Source organism: Anastrepha ludens, chromosome 5, assembly GCF_028408465.1.
Source record: "Anastrepha ludens isolate Willacy chromosome 5, idAnaLude1.1, whole genome shotgun sequence".
In the NCBI taxonomy this organism is placed as follows: Eukaryota; Metazoa; Arthropoda; class Insecta; order Diptera; family Tephritidae; genus Anastrepha; species Anastrepha ludens.
In genome coordinates this window covers 13,056,762-13,069,206 of record NC_071501.1, presented here as the reverse complement: position 1 = coordinate 13,069,206, position 12,445 = coordinate 13,056,762, and the positions used below count along the sequence as shown (strand labels likewise).

The window sequence follows — 12,445 nt, the reverse complement described above, 5'->3', positions numbered from 1 at the left end:
AAAAAGTCACGGACTTATTGATCCGCCCTCGTACATTACATACATATAAGTGTACAGGAACCCAGCTTATCATTGTAAGTAAAAAGTTTCCTTTGCGTGTATATATACACAATAATTGGTGAAGTATGCACTTCTAGCCGTTCTCGCAACAGTCGGTTCACCGGAACGACCCGAATTTGTATTCGACCACTGACTGCCACCCCAGCAGCATTCCCTGTACATGTGTGGGAAAAGGCTTATTTACTACTACAACAACAACACCAACCACCATTTTGAAGTTGGTTCCATGATGCCGTTCCTAGAAACCCTCGGTTCCATTGGCAAAAAGTGGTAAGTCTGTTTCCACCAGTTGCCTTGAGATACATTTTTGACTAGAAAATCGAAAAGGAAAAAAGGAGCACGTGGTAATCACTTCCTGAGGCGTTGTGTGGCCTGGCGTTGCCCGCATGAAATACGATTGCTCTACTATTGACCAATGTTGAAATCTTCTGGGCGACTAATTCCTTCGGATGGTCGAATTTTTAACAGTGCAACACCGAATAAAGATTTCATCTCATAGTCCTGATGCTTTTGTAGCAGCTTACAGATTCTTGATTAATATGATGCTCATTTAACGGTGTACTCGGGAAACCGACTATTTTCCACAGGATGGGAGCAAAGTGAGGGGGTGTTAATTGAGTTGATTTAAGTGGACATGTGATTAGGTGGTTAGAGTCGTACGGGGTATCCCCGCATGCCAAACATATAAGTTAAGTCAATTTTGGAGAACTGGTAGTACAATTTGGTACGCAATTTTGATAGATTAAATCCTTCCTGGCTGTCAATCTTGGCCGATGTTGATTTTGAATAAAATACAATTTTTTAGGAAATTGTTGTAATTTCTCTTTATTATGATAATATTGGTATGACTCAATTACGTATGAAACAAAATATCGGCCAAATGGCCGCCGCGGCCTCGGTGGCACACCTCCATCCGATGGTCAAAATTTTCGATGACGCTGAGGCATAATTGAGGTTCTATGCCGTTAATGTGCCGAATTATCTCATCCTTTAGCTCTTGAATTGTTGCTGGCTTATCGACGTACACTTTTTCCTTCAAATAACCCCAAAGAAAAAAGTCCAACGGTGTCAAATCACATGATCTTGGTGGCCAATTGACATCGCCGCGACGTGAGATTATTCGGCCATCAAATTTTTCGCGCAAAAGAGCCATTGTTTCGTTAGCTGTGTGACAAGTGGCACCGTCCTGTTGAAACCACATATTGTCCACATCCATATCTTCCAATTCGGGCCATAAAAAGTTCGATATCATCTCACGATAGGGAACACTATTCACAGTAACTGCCTGGCCGGCCTCATTTTGAAAAAAAATACGGCCCAATGATGCCGCCGGCCCATAAACCGCACCAAACAGTCACTCTTTGTGGGTGCATTGGTTTTTCGGCAATCACTTTTGGATTATCATTCGCCCAAACGCGGCAATTCTGCTTATTGACGAATCCCTTGAGGTGAAAATGTGCCTCATCACTGAAGATGATTTTCTTCGAAAATTGGTCATTCACTGTTGCCCGTTTTCATAATAAGCCTGAATAACTTTAACGTGTTGCTCGATTGTGTATCTTTCCATGGTTCAAATTGAGTTAGTCTGAAATTGAAAAATGTCAAATGAAATGCAGAAAAAAGCCTGTCGTTTAGGTGCGGTTCACATTCAACATCGGCCCTTGAAATTTAACCAACCTTTAGATTATCCATAGCCCAGCAAAATTTTTGAAACTTGTTATGCTTTATTGACAGTTTAAAGCACACAAAGTCCCTCTAAGATGGGAAAGGACCTCGCCGAACCTTTTAATACCGTTCGAGGTTTCAGACAAGGTGACCCGTTATCATGCGATTTCTACAAGAAGGAGTTTGAAACAGTAATTGGCGGTGGACGGCCAAAAGGATGTCCGCGTGTCCGATGGAACGATGGAAGTAATAGGACTATGAATAAGTTCGTGCGGTTTTACAACAGATGGCGTAACTTGATTATTATTCCATCGATCCACATTTCCAAACATTCATTGGAGAGCTACTGTCGTAAGGCACAAACGTCAGTATAAGTTTTTTATTTGAAGCGTAAACAACAATATTTTTACCACACTTGAAAATGTCGAATTTCGTGCCAAATAATGTGTTTTTGCGGGGAATTCTTCTTCATTATTTTAATATGAAGAAAAAAGCAGCCGAAAGTCATCGTATCTTGGTGGAAGTTTATGGTGAGCATGCTCTATCTGAGCGAACGTGCCAGAAGTGGTTTGCACGCTTTAAAAGTGGTGATTTTGGCTTGGAAGACGAAGAACGCGAGGGTGCGCCGCCAAAGTTCATGGATACCGAATTGGAGGAATTGCTCGATCAAGATCCGGCTCAAACGCAAGAAGAGGTTGCAAAAACTTTGGGAGTTGATCAATCAACCATTTCCAAACGTTTAAAAGCCATGGGAATGATCCGAAAGGTAGGCCATTGGGTGCCGTATGAATTGAAGCCAAGAGACGTTGAACGCCGTTTTATGGCATGCGAACAACTGCTTCAACGGCACAAAAGAAAGGGTTTTTTGCATCGAATTGTGACTGGCGATGAAAAGTGGGTCCATTACGACAATCCAAAACGTCGGGCAACGTATGGATACCCTGGCCATGCTTCAACATCGACGTCGGCGCAGAATATTCATGGCCTGAAGGTTATGCTGTGTATCTGGTGGGACCAGCTGGGTGTTGTGTATTATGAGCTACTGAAACCGAATGAAACGATTACGGGGGATGTCTACCGACGACAATTGATGCGTTTGAGCCGAGCACTGCGAGAAAAACGGCCGCAATACGCCGATAGACACGACAAAGTTATTTTGCAACATGACAATGCTCGGCCACATGTTGCACAAGTGGTCAAAACATACTTAGAAACGCTCAAATGGGATGTCCTACCCCACCCGCCGTATAGTCCAGACCTTGCGCCATCCGATTACTATCTCTTCCGATCGATGCAACATGGCCTGGCTGACCAGCACTTCCGTAATTACGATGAAGTCAAAAAATGGATCGATTCGTGGATTGCGGCAAAACCGACCGAATTTTTCACAAAGGGAATCCGTGAATTGCCAGAAAGATGGGAAAAAGTAGTAGTAAGCGATGGACAATATTTTGAATATTAAATTTGTAACCATTTTACGTCAATAAAGTTTCAAATTTCGAAAAAAAACCGCACGAACTTATTCATAGTCCTATTACCAAATTGATGATGACCTGGCTTTTCTTAGCTCAAGGGGTTACATGGGGTTCGTCGGGTAAAAAAAGGCCTATTTTCAATATTTTTTTCTATGTAAAAATTTATTTATTTAATTCAAACTTTTTTCTGTCTTATACATATATACATATTTAAAGAATAATTTCTGAAATTTTCAAAAAAGAAATTAAAACTCTTCCATTGTGACGCCATTTCCGGTGACCCCTCAAAAAAAGGTACGTAAGATCATCAAAAATGAAAAAACAAAAATAAGTGTTTTAGTTAAGACCATAAACTCGTGCTTGAACGAAGGAAAGAAAAAAAAAGTAAAAATTGGAATTTTGGCAAACAGTTTTTTGGATCGCCTCAATGGAGTCGAAACGCCTCCTCTTCAGCTTTCTTTTCAGGCGCGTGAACAAGAAGTAGTCCGGAGGGGACGGGTCTGGGCTATAGGGAGGGTGGGGAAGAACCGGAACCCCCATCTTCCCTCCGGTTCACATCTTTGTCTGTTTGCGTCGCCGAAGGCCTTCCAGATCGTTGTTCGTCTTCTACGTCCTTCCGGCCTTCCTTGAACGACTTGTGCCACCGTTTTACCTGGGCACTGGACAGAGATTTGTCCCCGTAAGCCTCCTTGAGTAGCCCAATGGTTTCGGTACTCGTTTTGTTTAGCTTTACGCAAAATTTGATTGAGTAACGTTGCACCAACGATGGCTGCATTTTCGCCACTGCAAAATCCTTACACATTTTTAAAACAGCTTTCATGCGCGGAGCGATGTTGACTGCACCGCTGTTGCCAGCGAACTGGGACCGGTTTCTACTGGAAGGGGAAAGGTGTGGGAAAACAGACAACTGGCGAACATTATTGGGCAGGCTGTAGCTCGGCAACGGCTTGTAACGGCCAATTTATTTCTGGCCATTCCCTTTTTTCTTTCCTCTTTTCCATTTTCATTTATTTTCCGATTTCTTGCTTTCCTTTCCCGTTTTTCTTTTTTTTAATTTTTTCCTTTTCTTTTTGTTTTCGTTTTTCTATTAATTTTTCCTCTCTTCTTTTTATTTATTGTTCCCTTTTTGCAAGCATTTTTCTTCCTTTCCTTCCTTTTCTTCCTTTTCCTTTCTTTCGTTTCTCTTTTCTTTTTCATTTCTTCCAGTTCTATTTCTTATTCTTTTTTTGTTCTATTCTTTTCGATTTTCTTATTCGTCTTCCTTTCCTCTTCTTTTCTGTTCTTTTTATTTTCCTTTTTCCATTTTTTTTTACTTTTCCTTCTCTTTTCCATTTCCAGTTATTTGCCGTTTGCTTTTCCTTTTAATTTTTTCATTTCCTTTTAGCATTTAATTTTCCTTTCGTGCTCCTTTTCCATTCTCATTTTTTCTTTGTTATTTTCCCCCCGTTTTTTTGTTTCTTTCTCCAATTCCTCTTTTTCTTTTTCCATTTCCTTTTTCATTTTATTTTCGTGCTAATTTTTTCTTTTTCTTTTATTTTTTCATTTTTTTTCCAATTCCAATTCCATTTCTTTTTTTTTTCTTCAATTGTTTTTCGTGTTCCTCTTCTTTTTCTTTTTCTGTTCCCTTTCCTTTTCATTTTTCCGTTACCTTTTTGCATATAATTTTCCTTCCTTGTTCGTTTTCCAGCAAAGGAAAACGCTATTTTCTTCCTTTTTATTTTTTTCCCCCCATTCTTTTTCCAATTCCTTTTCCACTTTTTTCCATATTTTTCTTTTTCTTTTCCTTTCCGTTTCCGTTTCCGTTTACCTTTTCACTTTTCCATTTCCTTTTTGCATATAATTTTCTTTTCCTTTTCCGTTTTTCTTTACTGTTTTCTCCCTTTTCTTTTTCCAATTCTTCCAATACCTTTTTCTCTTCTGTTTCCATTTCCTATTCGCTTCTCATTTTATTTTTTTCTTTTCGTTTTCTTTTTTCCATTTACCTTTCCATTTCTTCTTCTTCTTAATTGGCGCGGTAACCGCTTACGCGATTTTGGCCGAGATTAACAAAGCGCGCCAGTCGTTTCTTTCTCGTGCTAACCGGCGCCAATTGGACACACCAAGTGAAGCCAAGTCCTTCTCCACCTGATCTTTCCAACGCAGAGGAGGCCTTCCTCTTCCTCTGCTACCACCAACTGGTACCGCATCGAATACTTTCAAAGCCGGAGCGTTTGTATCTATTCGGACGACATGACCCAGCCAACGAAGCCGCTGGATCTTTATTCGCTGCGCTATGTCTATGTCGTCGTAAAGCTCATACAGCTCATCGTTCCATCGTCTACGATATTCGCCGTTGCCAACGTGCAAAGGTCCAAAAATCTTACACAGAATCTTTCTATCGAACACTCCAAGCGTCGCTTCATCGGATGTTGTCATCGGATGTAGAGTGTTAGTTTTGTTCGTCGAGAGAGGACCTTACTACTCAATTGCCTACTTAGTCCAAAGTAGCACTTGTTGGCAAGAGAGATTCTACGTTGGATTTCAAGGCTGACATTGTTATCGGTGTTAATGCTGGTTCCTAAATACACGAAGTCTTTTACAACCTCAAAATTATAACTGTCAACGGTGACGTGGGAGCCGATACGCGAGTGCGCCGACTGTTTGTTTGAAGACAGGAGGTACTTCGTTTTGTCCTCGTTCACCACCAAACCCATTCGCTTTGCCTCTTTATCCAGTTTGGAGAAGGCAGAACTAACAGCGCGGTTGTTAAGGCCGATGATATACTCTTTATACAATTGTACGCTCTTATAAAATATTGTGCCTGAGCGATTAAGTTCTGCGGCTCGTACGATGCTCTCCAACATCAGGTTAAAGAAGTCACACGACAGCGAGTCACCCTGTCTGAAACCTCGTTTGGTATCAAACGGCTCGGAGAGGTACTTCGCAATTCTGACGGCGCTGCTGGTGCTGAGCAACGTCATCTTACATAGCCGTATTAGTTTTGAGGGGATACCAAATTCAGACATCGCGGCATACAGGTAACTCCTTTCCGTACTGTCGAATGCAGCTTTGAAGTCGACGAAAAGATGGTGTGTGTCGATTCTCTTTTCATGGGTCTTTTCCAAGATTCGGCGTATTGTGAATATTTGGTCGATGGTAGAATTTCCAGGCCTGAAGCCACACTGATAAGGTCCAATCAGTTGGTTGACGGTGGGCTTCAGCCTTTCACACAATACGCTCGCTAGAACCTTATAGGCGATATTTAGAAGACTAATCCCGCGGTAATTGGCACAAATTGCAGGATCGCCCTTCTTATGGATTGGGCAGAGCACACTTAAATTCCAATCGGCAGGCATGCTTTCATCCGACCATATTTTGCATAGAAGCTGCTGCATGCACCTTACGAGCTCCTCGCCGCCATGTTTGAATAGCTCAGCCGGCAGTCTGTCGGCGCCTGCGGCTTTGTTGTTCTTTAGCCGTGATATTGCTATTCTCACCTCGTCATGGTCGGGTAACGGGACGACAATTCCGTCGCCAACGATTGGGGTATCGGGATCTTCACATTCTCTATGACATGCGCAGCTGTCACCGTTTAACAGGTTCGAGAAGTGTTCCCTCCATAATTTAAGATTGCTCTGTACGTCAGTCACCAGATCGCCGTCTTTGTTCTTAAGCCGCCGAACTTTCCGGTAAAATTTTCGGGCGTTCCTATTGGCCAGCATCTCAAGCTCCTCGCACTGACGTATTTCGGCCTCTCGTTTCTTCTGTCGGATAATCGTCTCTCTTCCTTTTTCAGCTCTCTGTAGCGATCCCACATGGCTCGCGTTGCGCTCGATCGCAGCGTGGCTCTATAGGCGGCATCCATTTGAGGCTACTACCTAACCTAACCCCCATTAAAAGAATTCTTTATTAAATAATTTTTCAACGTTCCAATTCCTTAAAAATTTTACAGAAAAATGTAAAAGTAAAAACAAATATTTAATTTTAAAACTAGTAAAGTTTGCGTGCACGACCAGCAGAAAAGGAAGCTCCGTCTGAAGCCATCATCTCATTGTTGAACCAATTCTTCATGCCTCTCACCCAATACCCCGGCTTTCGTTTGCTAGTATGGTCCCGTATTAAGGCATTCACACGTTTTTGACTCTTATTGGCTCTTCGTAAGTTTTTTTCCTGCATGGCACCGGAAATGTCTTGCATTAGATCCGGCACCATATTGAATGCGGCCATGCTAAAGCATTTGAAGCCCAGCAGCAGTCCATTTGAAAGCATGCGTGAGTCGCTAAGTATTACAATGCGTTTCGGACTCAAACATTTCACGGCCATATTGAGGTCCCAGTGCGTGTATGTTAAGCCCAAAAAATTCGGTATACTCTTCTCGGCGCGTTGGCAAAATTCAGGCATATCAACTGTGATTAGGTATAAGAAAATTATAAATCTATATTCTTCATATGCAGCTACTACCAACGGGTGCGCTCCACTTACAATGGATATCCGTGTAATTTGGCAAATGGTAATACAGAAATGGATGCTTACTGCAATTCTTTGCAACAATTTTACAATACCCCACCAATTGGTCCACATCGTGTGGCTTATAAAACAGCTCCGGTATGCAGACGACACCGTCCAAGTTTAGTGTGTCGGCGTGCCTTGCTAATTCTAGTACATCGGATAGAGGCGCACCGCCAATTTGGAGTAACATAATCAGTTGATGCTTCTCACAAGCTTTGCTCCAAGCCTCTGCATGTATTTGACGTTCGTATTTGCTCAAAACGGGACCTTCACCAGTGAGGCTATTCACTGGTTACACGAAAAAATACTTGAGATTGCAAATGTAATATTTGTATGTATGTATGTATGTGCTCACCCAAAACTCCCGTTGCACCCTTTGATTTAAGCCACGATGCATAGATTTCAATATATTCTACAGTCAAACTCTTTTTTCTGAAAAGTTTTACAAGCTTTTAAGAAAAATCCTTCTTGTTCTTTTTATCGCTTACTCGTTCTCTTCAAAGCATGTGAACACAGGCACCAGGAAACCATGGAAATGTGAGCGATCTGTTTTAAGCTTTGTAATGCTTACTTTAGCCATATCTACTACTTCCCGCTATAAAGCTCTTGGTTCTTTAATCTTCTCGTTTGGGTACTAATTGTTTTGAGAAAGATTTTCAATTTTCAATTTTTTTTTCGATGAAGGGTGACACAATTGCCCCCGTTGCTTGAATTGTTTAAGTCATTGTAGCTGAACTTGGCAGTGCTTGAATCCATTTACTTTGTATTTTGCCTTGAGATTAAACATATTATCGTTAAAGCAGTGGTGCTCTGTATTTACTTTGCCCATACTCTACACTATTCTGTGTGCAGAGTAAAAAACCAAAACATGGATGGATAGGTGGTGGAAATTCATAAATGGCGTTAAAGGAGTAATCTAACAGTTAGGCTTTGCTCTCACAGAGAGCTGATTAGTGTGCTTATACCTGGGTTTATATGTATAAGTATATAGTATCGAGCAGATTTTTCAATGTGCGCACACAGGCAGCTGAGAAGATTGAGATTATATACCTTAACCATTCTACTATAGGCCTTTACTTTTCGCCAAGAGTTAGCAAGTGGCGAATAAATGAAGCAACTGGTAAAAATGAGCATATGTTGGCAACGCGGGAAGAGATCTGCCTTAAATTACATGTGTTGGTAAGGCAGTGCGGCCTAATGAGCTATAGCCAGCCATACGCGCAAGCGGCGAATCTTACTCGTTAACTTTGTTGTTGCTTTCGCATGCAAATTTTTCGTCAAGTTAATGGAGCATAGAGATAGCGAGCGGGGAAATGGCGAATAGAAGAGGCCTTATATTTGATTAACTAACAACTTTTTTATTCCACCCATGATGATTATGCCCGAGCGCATTCATTTTAACTAACTAATCTCTGTAATACGCACATCACGTCACTGGAAGACCAAACATGCGTCGGTTTCCACGACAGTCGGTTCTACGTTACCGAAACAACGCGGATTTATATCCGGCCAAAGACTTTCACTCCAGCAGCATTCCCCGTATGTAAGTATGGGGAATATTTATGCTGCTACAACAACAACAACAGCAACAACAACAACAACCAAACATGCTTGACTAATCAAATACAGCTGAGTTATGCCTAAGAGGAAGCGCTGATCTCACACTCCCAGTGTGCGCACTTGCATGTTCCGCTTAAGTTCTCTGTATGCACGCGGCTTTAGTCTAGAAGAAGCATTGTTTCGACGACCTGCGACCAGAGTAAAACGCGTGTTGATGGAGCTGCTTTTAGGAGACTTATGACGAAATCTTATGAGGGAGTTCCAGCTCTTCAGCGTCAGTGGATTGCAATCGTTCGACAATTTCAGCTAGAATAGAATAAGACGTTGATAGTCTCTTAGCTGAATATAGTTCTAGATTTGTGTGCGGTCCAGTCCGTTCGGTTTCAAAGTTCAGGACTTCACCAGTGAATGTGGCTAGATCCTCAATATCTCTCGCTCAAGTGCAGTTGTTCACTGGATGCAGAAGAATGAGCCCCTGGGTGATCATGATCATGGGTAGCACAACCAAATTGTTTAGGTTTCACTGGGGAGGTGAGTAATTACAAACCTGTAACGAAGCTGATATTGCTCTAGAAGCAGGGCACATGCAACAAATAGCAGCGACCGCTGTGTGTAAAGTCTGTTCTCACGAATGCACAAAATGGCTCGGAGAGAACCTTCCCAATTCTGACGGTGCTGCTGGTATTGAGCAGCGTCATTTTGTGTAGCCGTATAGTATTAGTTTTGAGGGGATACCAGATTCAAAAATCGCGGCATATAGGCAACTCCTTTCGTACTGTCGAATGCAGCTTTGAAATCGACAAAAAGAGGGTGTGTGTCGATTATCCTTTCAAGGGTTTTTTCCAAGACTTTGCGTATTGTGAATTTCTGATCGATTGTACATTTCCCACGTCAAAAGCCACAGCCACACTGATAAGGTCCAATCAGTTGGTTGGTGGTGTGCTTTAGCCTTTCACACAATACGCTCACTAGAACCTTATAGGCGATATTTAAAGGACTAATCCGGCGGTAATTGGCTCAGATTGCAGTAACACCCTTGTTGTGGATTGGGCAGAGCACACTACCAATTCCAATCGGCAGGTATGCTTTCATCCGTCCATATTTTGCATTTTGCGTCCATATTAACAGCTCCTCGCCGCCGGGTTTGAAAAGCTCAATCGGCAGTTTGCCGGCTCTCGCGGCTTTGCTGTTCTTTAGCCGCGTTATCGCTATTCGCCCCTCGTCATGGTCGCGTAGCGGAACGCCAGTTCCGTCGTCAACGACTTGGGTATCGGGATCTTCACATTCTCTGAGACATGCGCAGCTGCCACTATTAACCAAGTTCGAGAGGAGTTAAGGAATAAAAACAAATAAACTTGGATTGCTGTCAGTAAAAAAAAATTATTTTAATTTGTTTGGAAAAAACCTCAGTACTTGCGACAACCTCGAAACTTGCACCGAGCCCGGTTTTCATAACGTGCAAGCTCCGAGTTTCTACTGAATTTATATATGGAAAATATAAAATTAAATGAAGTTTCAGGAGAACAATTTTCTCGGTTCTCCAACATGTATGTGACAACCGTCATCAGAAAGCATTTTATCATGGAACCATTTTTTCATATCGGCCACCCAGCTTTCCTTCCCCTTCGTTACATGACCCCTAATCAACTGATTCAAGTAGTTTTGCAGCCTTCTTGCTGTCCTCAAGTCGCGACTTATCATTGCATTATAGATTTCGCCCATTAGTACCGGCTCCATATTCGCCACAGTCATAATGGCTGTTTTGAAACCGAGTAACATGCCGCTAGCGAGCATTTTTGAATCGCCAAGCAGAATAGTGCGGTGTTCAGCTAAGCATTTGGCGGCTGAGATCAATTCGCTTTGTGAAAATTTTAAGCCAGCAAAATTCGGTATTGCACTTTCGGCACGACGACAAAACTCTTCCATATCAACTGTAAGCAAACGATTAGTTATCGAAAATAATAACATAACTTAACTTACTAACAATCAACATTTGTATATTTCGGTAGGTGATAGTAGAAAAATGAGTGGTTTTCACATTTCTTGGCGACGATCTTGCAGTAACCGATCAATTGTTCCAATTTGTTGGGAGTGTAGAAAAGTTCCGGTATACACAACACTCCGTGTATGAATAAGTCATTTGCATGTCGTGCCAAATCCAATACGTCTGGCAATGGCGCGCCACCGATTTGCAACAACATAATCAACGAATGCTTTTTGCAACTTCTGCTCCAAGCCTCCGCATTCAGCTTGCGCTCCACCAAACCCAATGCCGGTCCCTCACCAATTGTGCTATTCACTGGCGAATGAGCGAAGGCGTGCAGAAAGTGAATAGTTAAATGCTTAAAATGCTTCAATATGCACCTCACCTAGTACACCTTTTATGCCATTTTTCTTCAGCCATGCGGCGTAATCGTTGATGTATTCCAATTGTAAACTTTGTTGCCTTGCGAGTGAAAAATAATTTGCTTAAAAATCGGACTTACTTTTGAAATCGTACTTACTCATCGCGTTGAAAACATGTGAAGACGGGCACGTATAAGCCCTTGAAATCCTTTGGAGAAAGGCCTTGTGGAAGCGAACTCCCCCGCCTTTGGCGAAAACCCTGCGCACCATTTTTCATTATTCTTGCTTTCTAGAATCACGACCATTTACTCGTAGTTTCGAAATAGTGAAAATTTTTTTTGACAATGCGAAGTCTATTTTGGTTTTTTGTATTGTTATCTTTATCTCACAAATTCGGTGAAGTGAACGTGGCATTTAGTATAAATGAGTTCTGTTCACAAACAGATAGAAACCCGTAGAAAAAAGTGATTCTAAATTTTTAAAATTTAATTTTTAAATTCAATTTTAACTATTTTTCAATAAAAATATATTTCATTCTTTAACGAAAGTCGTATGCATGAAAGTTTCAAACTTTCTACGAAATTCAGAAAAATTGAAGAAATTTTCATTAAAATTTCCAACTTTTTAATTAGAATCTCCAGACAAATTTTGAATAAGTCACTAGAGCAACAACAATGTTTTCTACGTTTGATTGTCAAAGCAGAGTTTTGGCAAAGTAGAAAACAAAGAATGGATTCGCCTTGTTTCATTTCGGGGCTGACAGCCACATGGACACGGCGAAAAAAATCAGCTCATTTACCGTTACAACCTTTAATAGATTCGCCTTGCTTTTGAGTGTGCACTTTTTCAGC

The 12,445-nt window shown here is 41.5% G+C and overlaps 2 protein-coding genes across 2 annotated transcripts; both read right to left on the bottom strand.

Moving 5' to 3' along the window:
- Positions 1-7,087: 7,087 nt before the first annotated feature.
- Positions 7,088-8,524, bottom strand: LOC128863708 (N-acetylneuraminate lyase B-like). The gene is made up of 4 exons (XM_054102992.1): positions 8,177-8,524; positions 8,044-8,120; positions 7,662-7,976; positions 7,088-7,585 (listed from the first exon to the last, which is right to left on the bottom strand). The coding sequence occupies exons 1-4, from the start codon at positions 8,266-8,268 to the stop codon at positions 7,170-7,172; spliced, it is 900 nt and encodes a 299-aa protein (XP_053958967.1). The 5' UTR covers positions 8,269-8,524; the 3' UTR covers positions 7,088-7,169.
- Positions 8,525-10,617: 2,093 nt separating this feature from the next.
- On the bottom strand, positions 10,618-12,120 carry LOC128864320 (N-acetylneuraminate lyase B-like). Its single transcript, XM_054103930.1, has 4 exons — positions 11,753-12,120; positions 11,618-11,694; positions 11,233-11,547; positions 10,618-11,179 (listed from the first exon to the last, which is right to left on the bottom strand). The coding sequence occupies exons 1-4, from the start codon at positions 11,869-11,871 to the stop codon at positions 10,764-10,766; spliced, it is 927 nt and encodes a 308-aa protein (XP_053959905.1). The 5' UTR covers positions 11,872-12,120; the 3' UTR covers positions 10,618-10,763.
- Between the last annotated feature and the right edge of the window lie 325 nt (positions 12,121-12,445).

Bases quoted from the DNA above. Each gene is read 5' to 3' on its own strand.
- LOC128863708 (XM_054102992.1), bottom strand. From the start codon at position 8,268: ATGGCTAAAGTAAGCATTACAAAGCTTAAAACAGATCGCTCACATTTC. The intron at 8,121-8,176 runs GTAAGCGATAAA...AAAACTTTTCAG, and splicing joins ACATGCTTTGAAGAGAACGA to AAAAAAGAGTTTGACTGTAG. The intron at 7,977-8,043 runs GTGAGCACATAC...TCGTGTAACCAG, and splicing joins GGGTGCAACGGGAGTTTTGG to TGAATAGCCTCACTGGTGAA.
- LOC128864320 (XM_054103930.1), bottom strand. From the start codon at position 11,871: ATGAAAAATGGTGCGCAGGGTTTTCGCCAAAGGCGGGGGAGTTCGCTT. The intron at 11,695-11,752 runs GTAAGTACGATT...TTCACTCGCAAG, and splicing joins ACATGTTTTCAACGCGATGA to GCAACAAAGTTTACAATTGG. The intron at 11,548-11,617 runs GTGAGGTGCATA...CTCATTCGCCAG, and splicing joins TGGCATAAAAGGTGTACTAG to TGAATAGCACAATTGGTGAG.